The 12,818-nt window shown below is 38.6% G+C and overlaps 1 protein-coding gene across 1 annotated transcript in view; it reads left to right on the forward strand.

Annotated features, from left to right (window-relative positions):
• The first annotated feature begins 3,168 nt into the window (after positions 1-3,168).
• Positions 3,169-12,818, forward strand: part of LOC134527800 (uncharacterized) — a 41,797-nt gene continuing 32,147 nt past the window's right edge. The window contains exons 1-2 of the mRNA XM_063360747.1: positions 3,169-3,247; positions 10,591-10,722. Coding sequence (XP_063216817.1) covers positions 3,197-3,247; positions 10,591-10,722 — 183 coding nt within the window. The 5' untranslated portion in view covers positions 3,169-3,196. The remainder of the gene's footprint in view (positions 3,248-10,590; positions 10,723-12,818) is intronic.

Below are 12,818 nucleotides of genomic sequence, written 5' to 3' on the forward strand. Positions count from 1 at the left end.
TCCATCATTTTGAGTGTGTATATTATACATATAAAATATCTTGGTGTAATTATCACACATCATATAAGATATATGCGTTCATAAAGAACATAGTTACTTCTTCAGAAGACATAATTTCTTACAGAATTGGAAGGTAGTTGAACGTTCAACAACCAGCCGGGAGAGCTTGCGCAATGACGCGCGTCTCTTTAACTGAACCATAGCACTCCCAGGAGGCATGCGTCATGCATGCCTCATGTGCGCTTCTCCTTGCGCAATGATGCATGCCTTTGTTGAAAACATGACAGAGCACGAGCGTGGACATAGCTTTATAACTAGAGGAACATTTATTAAGTGGATTTATTTCACTTCATGCTAGACTGTACTTGACTATGCGTAGTCAAGACTTTTGGGGTGCTCGTTGGTCTACAACATGGTCACCTTCTTTGGCGGGTAACACGGGATTGGGTAACCAGTTCACCTTGTTTACAACCGGATCAGTGTCGTCAAGGGCGTGTCAAGAGTACAGAAGTATAAGTGCAGCAGATATGTATGTGCTTGAGATTTACTTTACTACCCAATGAATCCACAAACCAGTCGTGGCTATACCTACGCCATCTACTCGACCCATATGACAACTAAAGATTTGTCTAACAAAAAACTTAAAGATGCCATGTATTAGTTTCTACTGTTTTAAAGAATAACATCTTTGCAGAGGCAGCTACAATTTTAGAGCGATACGAAAATTCCTATCGCATGAGGGCAATAGTTAGGTAAGTGGTGGGGGAAACGGGAGAGGGCGGGTATAGTTAGTACGTAATGGGGGAACCGGGAGAGGAAGGGAAAAATTAGATACGTGGTGGGGAAACTGGAGAGAACGGGAATAGTTAGTTACGTGGTGGGGGAACCCGGAGAGGACGGTAATAGTAAGTACATGATGGGTTAATCGGGAGAATAAGGGAATAGTTAGGTACATGGTGGGGGAACCGGGAGAGGATGGAAATAGTTACATACGTAGTGGGGTAACCGGGAGAGGACGGGAATAGTTATATACGTATTGGGGTAACCGGGAGGGGAAGGGAATAGTTAGTACGTAATGGGGGAACCGGGAGAGGACGGGAATAGTTAGATACGTAGTGGGGGAACCGGGAGAGGACGGGAATAGTTATATACGTATTGGGGTAACCGGGAGGGGAAGGGAATAGTTAGTAAATAATGGGGGAACCGGGAGAGGACGGTAATAGTTAGATACGTAGTGGGGGAACCGGGAGAGGACGGGAATAGTTTGTTACGTAGTGGGGGAACCGGGAGAGGACGGGAATAGTTAGGTACGTGGTGGGGGAACCGGGAGAGGACGGGAATAGTTAGGTACATGGTGGGTGACCTGGTAGAGGTAGATAGAGAGATAGGTAGGAGAGAAGTAGAAATGAGGCAGTATACCTGCACACTGGTATGCTTAACCACAGCATACTTGCTAACATTCATACTTGTAAACTTACATTCTCGTATACTTGCATTTTCACACTCGCATACTTGAAAAATTGCAAACTGCATACTTGGACTCTTGCATACTTACATACTTTCGTACTTAAACACATACATACTTAATAATTTACATACGTAAACACTCTCATACTTAAACTTTCGCATACTTGCATAATTGCACATTCGTATAGTTGCACACTTGTATATTTTCAGACTTGTATACTTGCACACATGCACTTTTCACACTTGCTTTCTTGCACACTTGCACATTTGCACTCTTTCACACTCGCATACTTGCGCAATTGCATCATTTTAGCTCTTGAATACTTAAATATTATTTTTTGATCTGCAACCTCAGCAAAACAGAATTATGTTTGTTATACCTGATAGTATAATAAGCATTAAGTTTTACTTCTGTCACGCGTGGAATCCAAACCAAACTTTTTTTAAGTTAGTGTTCCTTACAGCCAATAAGGTAATTCGAGGCCATTACTTATCAGAGAGTAAATAGAAGTGCCATCCTCAGGATTGGGGAACTCGATAGCGTAGTAGGGCATTGGGAATATTGTGAGTCTCCTCTCCTTATTCTAGGGTAAATCTGGCTTCGGCGCTGTATTTTTCGTTACGCTGCCGATACACTGCGACTCACTCGTTTTTCTGACCACCACTCAGCGGCACTTTCCGTAGACATGATGGTAGCCTAGTCAATATGTTATTGTTTAGTTAAATTATTCATGTGGATAATTGAGTACTTAAATGTTAAGTTTTATCGTCCATGTTGGTGCACATGTTGTTTGTATAGTTTGGTTATTCATGTGGATAATCGACTGTGTTACTGAATATTTTTATTATTCATGTGGATATTTGAGTATGTTATGTTTTAATTTTATCGTTCATGTGGCTAATTGAGTATGTTATGTTTAATTTTTTTTTCACTGGCTAATGCCCGGCATGCGTTGCAATGCCACAATCTATTTTTTGTGATTCTTTTGAAGTATATACGCTTACACAAAGCATCTCTCTATCACTCTCTAATTCTCTATCCCTCTCTCTATCGCTCTATTTATAGCTCTATATTTTTTCATTTCTCTTTATCTGTATCTACATATCTATCTTTATATCACTTAATCTATTTATATCTATATGTATCTCCCTATATATCTCTCTTTATCTCTCATCTATCCACATTTAATAATATTTCTATATATATATATATCACTCTAAGCAATAAAATATTAGAAATTTATGTTTTTACCATTCTATATTTTATTCCTTTTTTATCTGGAAAAAATGTGACATATGTATATAAAATCACTCGTTCATACGAATGCAACGTTGTGTTAGAGCAATCGGCGAAGACCTTTCGAAGGTTTAATATAGTGAACGAACGAACATTTACATTTTTATTGATATAGATGTTGATAATGTTGTATATTTATGCATAGTTTTATCGTTCACGTGGATGAGTAAGTTATTTTTCAGTCTTGTATTTCATGTGGTTGATTGACTCCGGAGTTTCACTTTATTTCCTTGAAGTACCGGTGCGAGCCGCCCGCCTCTGGGAGCCTCACCTGCTCTGCGCGCGGCCAATTAGCGCGGGAGGGGTGGCGCCCGCCCTCCCCCGTGTTAGCGCCGCGCGGCGGGAAGGCGTCGCGGCGCTCAAGGCCGCGGGGCAGCGCCGGCGAGTAGCTCGCCCTGGCCGCAGGCGGCGCCAGTCAGCTGCCAGCCGGCCATGTCGCGGCCCGAGGCGCGCGCGCCGCGCAACCGCAGGTTCCCGGCCCAGGTGAGTCGCCCCGGACACGCCCGAGCACGCCCGGACTCGCCCGAAGCTCGCCCGAAGCTCGCGCAGCTTCGCCGAGGAGAGTCACAAGATTACAATCACTTTCTTTGTGACACCCAATTAATTATGTAATAATAAAAATTCATTTGTGACGAAAAATAATTAGCTTTCACTAAAAATTCGTGTTATATTCTGGTACTAGGTTGAACTCCACATAATTGTACACAGGAATCCCGGGTCTATTTCCCATTGGCTGGTGCTACATTCTGTCTTCCAGCCGGGTACTGCATGAAAATTAATCATTTGAACTTTGAAACTCGTTACTGATTATTGTCTTTCAGGGCGTGTTAAAAAAACCTTTGTCCAATTAGAACGCTGTTAAAGTGTATAAACCCATATAGCACAAACAGGTGCCAGATACGTTGCAGCGAAGTCACGTAGCCGTAGCGTCACACATTCGTCACACTACGTGCATGTACCTGGCACATCACGTGCTTCACACGTGCAAGCGACCGGAGCAGGCGACGCTGCACTGGAACTGGATATGGATGCACTGTAATTTTTTTTTGTAAATAGAACTGGAATATTCATGTAAACTTGCAGATTTTTCTAAATTAGTACTTTTACATGAAAACAACTGTATTACTACAAAATAGTGTTCACAGAAATACTGGATTCGGATTATTACCCAAGCATGTATGCTTTTTATTGTCCCAGTACCTCCATGTATTGTCCCAGTACCTCCAACAGTTAAAGTTATTTGCAAACCGTTACCTGAATATCTTTTCAGTATCAACTGCGCGTATTAATAAGCATAATAAAACAAAAATTCTGGATTTTCGATTATTTACCATGGTTTAAAATATTATGAGTGAATGAAACATGAATTAACATCTAAAATTATGCATCAGTTTTCGTAACAAATACTCTGTATTATCTCGAAAAACGTATTTTATATATGCAAAAAACACCTTTGTATTGTACAAAAAAAATTACGATAACTTTATTGTAGTTTTACAAATTATTTCTTGGCAACTCGTTTCTAAAAGAATCTTTTGTAAAAGTACGGAAAAAAAATTATGTTTGGAAATGGGATGTAAACTTACAAAAAACATTATTATTTACTTAGAGAAGAATGGTTTACTAATTAATGTACAAAGAGATGTTTCGAAAACACAAAATGAGAATTTAACCTCACACGCGTGGCAGCCAATACAAACTACAGATAGGTATCTAGGGACTGGAATAATTCGCGCACGGGTTCAATTGACTCTAGGATAGACTCCACAGACATATGCGTAACCAGACCAACACTCCCTTTTCATTGGCTACCGACCTGTGAGACGTGTCAACGGAATTGTTCGTTATACGATTCATTTTTGTTTGATTGTTCCTCATTAGTTCAGATCAAATATGAGCTAATATCAGCAGTAGACCAAAGGTAAAAAAGTGTTTTATCACCTGTCTATCAGAAAATAAATCTGTGAGTCTGGCCCGGTCACTTGTATTTCGTGAATATATCTATAAAAAAAATCTGCATATTTCTTTTGCTGTTAAAGTTGTTAGAAAAATGTTTAACATGGCGTAGCTATTATCATATTAATCATGGACGATCAGTAGGGGCATGCATATTTCGCGAAAAGATTCCGAGACTAGTTTGAAGTTAAAACACTGTAGCATCGTCTGTTTGTTGTGGTTGGGCCAGTTTCTTTCAAGTCCTTGTCGTCGTTTGTTACAACACCAATCAGAGTTATCCAGTGTAAAAAAAATGCGTCCTGAGTGGCCCCAACAAATAGGCAACGACTTCACTCGCAGACGGCCGCCAATCACAAGGAAGAAAACGCTGGTGCAGGTATATATTGCTGCAGTCTAATAAGCGTTCAGATTTATTCGCGAAAAATGCTTGCCCCTAACAATTAGGCAGGCAGAAAGATGTCGAATCCACCTGTGAGTTAAAACACTGTAGCTTCGTTTTGTTTTGTGATTGGTTGAGTTTCTTTCAAGTTCCTCGCCTTCTGTCGGAACACCAAATACAGCCACTCAGCGCGGAAGCAAACGCGCCCTGAATGGCCTGGTCGTAAAGGCACAGGCTTCTCTGCAGACGGCTAGCACATGCTTGTGTGTGGGCCCACTCAACTGCAATACGAAGAGCGATCAGAGGTTCTTCGCGAATAATACCTTCCTCTCGTTACCACATTCTCATTCAGCCAACCAATTACAATACATAACCTCTCATCCACAGCCAATGACAGAGCAAAGTGTGTGGAAGTATTACGAAAAGCATAATGCCACCCCCGATTTACAGGCGTATCCAGTGAAAATATTGTCATCACTCAGTTATGAGTAGGAGCGTGTTGGTTTAAACTACCGCGAAATAGTATCTAGTCTCCACCAATCAGCAAAGTGCTTCCAGCATACACTGTAAATAGGTTTTGGCAACATTTCTTAACCTGTAATGACTAGAACATTTTTAACGAACACTTAGCTGATTAACTTTTTGCCACGCGTAAATTTACATTCCTATGTATACTTCTCCCACATTTTGTTTCCTATTAGCTTATGTTTTACTGCGATACCTTTGTTTCTATTCAGATTGTGAATGTGTTTCGGTCTCTGTGCGCTAGCTCCTAGTTGGGCTCGCTGTAGCGGAGAGGTGTAGTGGAGTGTTTGCTGGCAGTCTTTTGAGCCGTGCATAGGTGTATATGTTTACAGTTTACCTTGCAACAAGACGAATTTGTAAAACTTTCGAACCTATAATTAAAAATTTCAATAAATTGTATATTTACATGGGAAGTTTATTATATACATATTCCAAAATTCCTATGAATTTATCCTTTTGCAAAAAAAAAAAAATATTGCAAGAGACATGCCATTTTTGTTATGAAAAATTGTCCATACAATGTTATAAAACATATATTACATTACTGAGACATGCAGAATTCATGTTATTTTCTGGCGCAGAGCTGGCTTGGCCATTGATGCGCACAGTCGTTTGCAATCTAGACTGTCGCCTTATAATATCGTCAACTTTGAAGGCATTTAGCAATAATATTTTAATGCACAGAAAAAAATCTTTACTTTTACAAAAGTTTACTTTGGAAACCAGTTTCCAAGAAATAGTTTGTAACAATACAAGAAATATTTTGCAAATTTGTACAACGCATGGCTATGGCTATTTTTTTGCATATATTAAATGCATTTTTATTATGAAAATTGGCGCATAATTCTATATTTTAGTTGATGTTTCATCCAATCATATTTTTGCTAAACCTTGGGAAACTAATAGAATTTTCAACAATTCGACTTTATTTTATTGTATCATGCTTCTTACTTGCGCAGTTCATACTGGAAAGCTATTCAAGGAACGGTTTACAAATATCTTTAACTGTTGAGCATAAATTCCAGGGTAAGTTTCTGAACCCAGTAGTACTGCGAACACTGTTTTGTAGTGATACAGTTGTTTTTTATTTAGTGTAAAAAATTAAAAAAATATCTGTAATTGTACATTAATATTTCTGTTCCATTGACAAAAGAAAAAAAAATTGCAGTGTGAAAGTGAGCCTGCCATCGGACGAATCCTCGGGCGCATGCAGTGTGGGGGCGTGTCGGCAGACAGCAGATGGTAACGGTCCACCGGCTGGGGAACCTAACCACTCTCTTCCTGTCCTCAGAGGGTTCGTTAGCGCCGCGGTGCGAACGCTACCTCCGGGGCTGATTACCGCCTCGTGTCGTCAGGGAGTCCCCGCCGCCAGGTGCGGACAGGGGGTGGCGGGGGAGCAAGGGGAAACAGGGCCAAGGCCTTCGCTCAGTCCAACACTTCAGACATGCGTTGAAATCATCGTTACTTATCGGTGCACAGTATTTTTTTTTTGTAAATGAAACAGAAAATTTCTTGTAAAATTACAGACATTTAAAATTTTTTACATTTAATAAACAAAATTACTGTATCAATAGAAAATAGTGTTTGCAGTAATACTGAGTTGAGATCTTACCCGGGAATTAAATGCTTTGTGTTGGCCCAGTATCTACAGTAATTAAAGTTATTTGTAAACCGTTTACTGGATAGCTTTCCACTATTAACTGCGCACATAATAAGCTATATAAAAAAAAGTCAAATTATTGAATATTTTATTATCTTTAACATGGCTTTAAAAATTATGCTTGAATGAAACATCGATTAAAATATAAAATTATGCCCCAATTATCGTAAGAAATTCTCAGTATTATCACGAAAAACGTATTTCATATATGCAAAACTAATTACAGCTATTTATTGTTCAAAGATACAATATATTTCATGTAGTATTACTATCTAGTCATTAGTTACTGGTTTCTAAAGGAATCTTTTGTAATAGTACATATATATCTTTTCTGTGCAGAGACCTGCAAACTTTAGGACGTTGTCTCCTGGTGAAAGCCTTGTCTCAACAAGGGCGTGCATAATGATGTTCACGTTGGCTACTTCCACGTGTCTCCTCTCTGGGTCGATCATGATACGTTCTGATGATGGTTTTCACAGTTATATATTTTTTCGGCAAGTTGAGGGTGAAATTTAAGCAACGGTGAAGCAACGAAGTGCGCGCGCACCATGGGTGGAAGTTTAACATGTTAAGATCTAATGCGCATGCCCGTTTCTGCTATAACTTAGTCATGTGCCGATAGCACGTGGTTGCGTTTAACTTTATACAGAGTCATTTCCGTAGACACCGGGTGCCTCATAAACCTTTATGATAGTGAAACTGTCCTAGAATATATTTTATGGACTTAAATAGTCATGTAACTCAATAATGGTTACTTTAAAAATACGTTACAATTGTGGGATTCCATTATTGACTACCCAATATAGCCCAAAAAGATTCGTTGCATCTATTTGGCTCAGTGGTAAAATGCGTGGTGTCGAATTTCAAAGTTTAAAGTTTAGATCCCACCACTGGACAATACTTGACAATACGTTTCTTTAACATTTTATACAACTTATTATTGCATTTAGGAAAATGATTTTATTACTAGTTATTTGTTCAAAATTATTGATATAAAAATTTTAATACGCATCTCAATCCGTTGGTGTGGTTATTTTACGCTAGGTAGGCACGTAATCTTCATATTTTACATCTGTCTGCCTTTCTCACCAGTTAAAGAGAAATTTCGGTACTTATTGATGAAATATTGCACACTTAACTTTTAAATTGAGACAAAAATTACTTCCATCCCCATAGACCATTAGTTGAAATATCTGGAATAAAGCATTATGTTTTTATATTACAGTTTATCTTAGTAGGTAAAAGAAAGAATGCCTTTTTATACTGCGTGAAAATGCCTGCTTCTTCAGCTTATGTGTATAAATAAATGTTTTTATTCATTGTGCTCGGAAATAATTTTCTGTGAAATAAGCAATGTAACATAATTTTTCTAATTTTTTGTAACTTTAAATATTGAATTAATTTAGTGTTTTACATACAAAATAAGTATGTAAATACAAGAATCTTTATTTAAGGTTTTTGTCATTGACTTCTAGAGTTTCCTGGGAGAAGAGAAATGACCTGAGTTCGTACAACGAGAGGCAGCCGAGAGCACACACACTTACGATCTAGATCTAGATAGTCACCAAAATATAACATAAATTTTGTAAATCCTTTGAAGGTTAAATCCTTGGACCAAAAATCGAAGTCTCGTGTCCAAAAGTTTTCAATCACGCCAAAGTCTCTAAGCCACGAAACCCCGTCATTGTGAATTTTTCTTATTCATCCGCATCTTCGATACAGCTTCTATTGAAAAATTACTTTGGCTCCGCATAAAATAGCTAGGGGTATGCACGAAGGGAGTTCGGAAAGAGAAACTCCAGTTGAGAACGAACGGCAGACACTTGTACTTACAGAAATTCTATTAAATACATTTAAAAATTACAACTGTGGTTTACTTTTCAACATGTATGCCATACAAATGGATGCACCTGTCCTAATGTTTAGCAAGTTTTGAAATACCTCATTTAAATACAAATCTGCCAACTGGGAATGAGGAAGCTCTGTAACAGCTCGCGAAGTGCACTGCTCCACGCGCCTGAAGCGGTGGTGACCACGCGGCGCCACATCTCTGGTACAAGAACGTCCCACTGGCTGCTTCTAGCGCTGGGCGGCCGAGAATTGTCGTGCGCCAACACGATACCGGAGGTCAGCATTCCGCATCCTTTGAGTTTTCAGTGTTGTGCCTTACCACAGCGCAACTCGGTCACATACACACGAGTTATTTATCCACAGTAGTGATGTTTGTAAGTTTTTAAGATGGAGACGTTTACCGGTTTATCTTTCCTTAACTTGTTTCCTAGGTTTAAGCACAAAAGTCGAAGCTTGTCATGACGAACAGACCTACAGGTTTATTGGAACAGGGACGGCGTGGGATCCATGATTTCTCAGTGTTACTAAAAACTGTAAATATTATTATTAATTTTAGATTGGTGATGGGTTTATACACTTTTCTTCAAATCAAAATTTTGATTTCTTAAAAGATTGTATTGAAAACAAATATTAATCATTAGAGTCAAGTATAAAATATATTTTCATTTCTGAGAAACATTAAAACCATACATCTGGTATTTATAAAATAAAAAGTTATGTTTAAATGTTCAAGAAACAAACGATACATATTTCTGTATTGCGATTCAGTAATGTGTCGTAATGTTCAGAATGTTTGGTGGAATATTCTATAAAATTTACAAATCATTCCAAGGACAAGTCCCCTGGAACACAGTCTTATTATTCCACTCCTCAATGCCTACTGGAAATCTGCTCACAGCGTCATAATAATGCTGTTAATATCTGCCAATTTCTTGCACATGCGAAAAGGATTTTTTTACTGTATTTTTTCCAAAACGATTTCGAGAATAGTTGAGTGTTAAAACACTCTAGCATCGTCTGTGTTTCGCGATACGTTGAGTTTATTTTTTTAACAGGTACACATCAATTGTCTGAACACAAAACACATAAATTTTTATGCGGAAGTAGAACAAGTCCTGAATGACCCTGCCATATAAGGAAATGGCTTCACTTGCAAATGACCGCCAATTACAAGAAAGAATCCGTTGCAACAAAGTATGCCCACACCAGTGGTTTCTGACTCGGATTCGGCGGCCATCTTTAAGAGAAGTCATTGCCTTATTTGGCAGGACCATTCAGGAGGCGTTTACTTCGATACAAAATTGCTGCGATTTATTTTATGACCATTGGCGTATACCTGAAAGGAACTCGTCCAATCACGAAACGCAGACGATACTACAGTTTTGTAAATATGATGGTGATGTGAGAACCCTCTCTCCCACAATTATAATGATATTCTGGTTGCCTTGTTGTCAGGTTTCCAAAGATGAGTGGCTGTCGTACATGGGAAACTGTCAGCAGCTGACAGACTATCTTGCCAAGAAGCCCTTCAAGTCGGCATGGTTTCCCGTCAAGTTCATTGACGCTCTCTTAAGAGGGTACGGCCAGGTAAGCAACACACACGTTTAACTATTATAAAGTAGTTAATGCCCAGCATGCTTTGCAATGTATCTTTCAGGTTTTTTTTTGTAATTTGTTTGGAGTAGGTACACATATACAAAGCATCTGCCTCTATCTCTCTTATCGTTTTTACATGTCCTTCTATAAAACTCACTATACTTCTCTATATATAAAATCTCTCTTTGCCTATATATATATACATATAAGCTGCCCGACCCGGCTTCGCACGGTTATACTAATGGCAAAAAATTAATCCACATCTCCCATTTACAGTAATGGTAAATAAAAAAAATTCAGTCAAAATTTATTACAATGCTGTATAATGTACCGGAGAGAAAATGAATAGCACCGATAGTTTCCCGACTCGTGCACGCAACGTACAACTGATGTACCCGTACTTCGCTACGGCAGTCTACAGGCAGATCACTCTTGCGCCGCTCATTATACATGCCCCTCCTTGTGGGTACGCCACTGCCGCGCGATGCCCGTTGCCATGGAGACGCAGAAGGCATGAACAATGCATAATCCTGTTCTCATGCAGACAAAGTACCCACTGTTGCCTGGTTTTAACCACCCATGGGATCTAATTTTCGGAAAATGTCATCCTGCGTAACATAAGAAACATTACTGTGAAGTTTCAAGTCTGTAAAATATATATACTTGAAAAAAAGGGCAATTTTTGATATTTAAAGTGCCCGCAAAATTTCAACGGTGATGAGGACTGCACTAACAATGAAATAGTCGTTAACTTCTAGCGTCTGCGGCATCGTTAACACACACTTCGTACGTGTACTGCATGTTGTATCTAACCCCCTCCAACGCATTTGATTCTAAATTGGACTTTTAGTAAGGATCCCTAATGTTATTGATAATATAATATAGCCTATAGCCTTCCTCAATAAATTTACTATCCAACACTGAAAGAATTTTTCAAATCAGACCAGTGGTTCCTGAGATTAGCGCGTTCAAACAAACAAACTCTTCAGCTTTATAATATTAGTATAGATATATATTCACATCCCTCAATATCACTGTATCTCTCTATGTATCTATATTTATAACTATATCAAAATCCATCTCCCTATCTATATCTCTCTACATCTCTCTATGCATCTATATAACCCTCGTTATATCTCTCTATAACTCTATATAATATGTATATTTCCCTCTACGTATACCTCTATCTATCAATGTCTATATATTTTTATATATGTCTTTATCTTTACAAAACATAAATACACAATTTTTTTTAATATAGATTCTACTTTTTTAAATTTACTTTTTTCTTTATTTTTACCTGTCAAAAGTGTGACATGGGTGTATAAAAACACGCACGTGAAGAACTTTCGGAGATATGAGATTTTGACGAACGAAAATTTACATTTTTAATTATATAAATTACATTATATATGCTTGGACTTAACAACTACGAGCGCACCTCAAAATATCTAAAGTTTGTTCGTTGTTACAGACGACCGGAGCAGACACTACTACGCCGTGTTCCAACTCCCGAGCTCTGTGCTCCTTAATAACTAGAGCCATGTATTATTCACGAAATGATTTCCAGACCTGCAGTGTGTTAGAACTTGGTAGCGTTATCTGTGTTTCGTGGTTGGCTGGGTTTGTTTCAGGTACATTTCTACTGTCAGAACACCAATCATGGCCACCCAGTGCCAAACCAATCGCGTTCTGAATGGCCTTTCCAAAAAGGGCAATGTCTTCTCTTGCAGACGGACGCCAATTAAAAAAACAAAATCGCTAGCACAAGAATAACTTATTGTAGTATAATAATCGATGATATTATTTCGCGAAAAATGCATGGCTCTAGTTATAACCATTAATTCGCGGATTCATTTCCCTTCAGTATAGACTCAACTTTTCCTGTATAATCAAGCCTCTTTATAGTGCTCATTGGTCGATAACAAGGTCACATCGTTTGGTGGGTTACACGTCATTGGGTGCCCACTTCTTCGCCTTGTTTTTAACTGGCTCAGAGTAATCAAGGGCGTGTCAAGAGCAGTGTAGTCCAATAATTTGTGAGGAGCATATATATGTGTGCTTGAATTCTACTTTACCACCCAAGG

Source organism: Bacillus rossius, chromosome 1 (genome assembly GCF_032445375.1).
Source record: "Bacillus rossius redtenbacheri isolate Brsri chromosome 1, Brsri_v3, whole genome shotgun sequence".
Lineage (NCBI taxonomy): Eukaryota > Metazoa > Arthropoda > Insecta > Phasmatodea > Bacillidae > Bacillus > Bacillus rossius.